Source organism: Pygoscelis adeliae, unplaced genomic scaffold, assembly GCF_000699105.1.
Source record: "Pygoscelis adeliae isolate BGI_AS28 unplaced genomic scaffold, ASM69910v1 Scaffold314, whole genome shotgun sequence".
NCBI lineage: Eukaryota > Metazoa > Chordata > Aves > Sphenisciformes > Spheniscidae > Pygoscelis > Pygoscelis adeliae.
In genome coordinates, this window is record NW_008824668.1 from 2170004 (window position 1) to 2170368 (window position 365).

At 54.5% G+C, this 365-nt stretch overlaps 1 protein-coding gene across 1 annotated transcript in view; it reads right to left on the bottom strand.

Annotated features, from left to right (window-relative positions):
- Nucleotides 1–359, bottom strand: part of ABHD12B (abhydrolase domain containing 12B) — a 2421-nt gene extending 2062 nt beyond the window's left edge. The window contains exon 1 of the mRNA XM_009322927.1: nucleotides 294–359. Coding sequence (XP_009321202.1) covers nucleotides 294–316 — 23 coding nt within the window. The 5' untranslated portion in view covers nucleotides 317–359. The remainder of the gene's footprint in view (nucleotides 1–293) is intronic.
- Between the last annotated feature and the right edge of the window lie 6 nt (nucleotides 360–365).

The window sequence follows — 365 nt, forward strand, 5'->3', positions numbered from 1 at the left end:
CCCACAAACACGGAGGGGGAAGAAGGAGCCTGCAGCCACCCAGTGCGTGTGCTGCAGTGTGGGTGGGACTCGAGCACCCAGTGCTCAAAAAAAAAAGGATGTTGGCTTGTGGACTTTGCTCAATAGTAAGATTGCTATCTGAAATTATGCAAATAAAAAGACGCTTTTAAAGCATGAGTGAGCTGGGCAAACACAAATGAGAGTGCAGGGATGGCATGGTGTGACATGTCCAACCCGCCCCTCCTTGGCCAGCCCCACAGGGACAGCTGCGCCCCGTCCCTCCGGGCACTCACTTCTCGTCGCTGTGGAAGAACATGTTGCCCAGAGCTAGCGAGTCCAGGATGAGGTACTCGAAACCCGGGAAC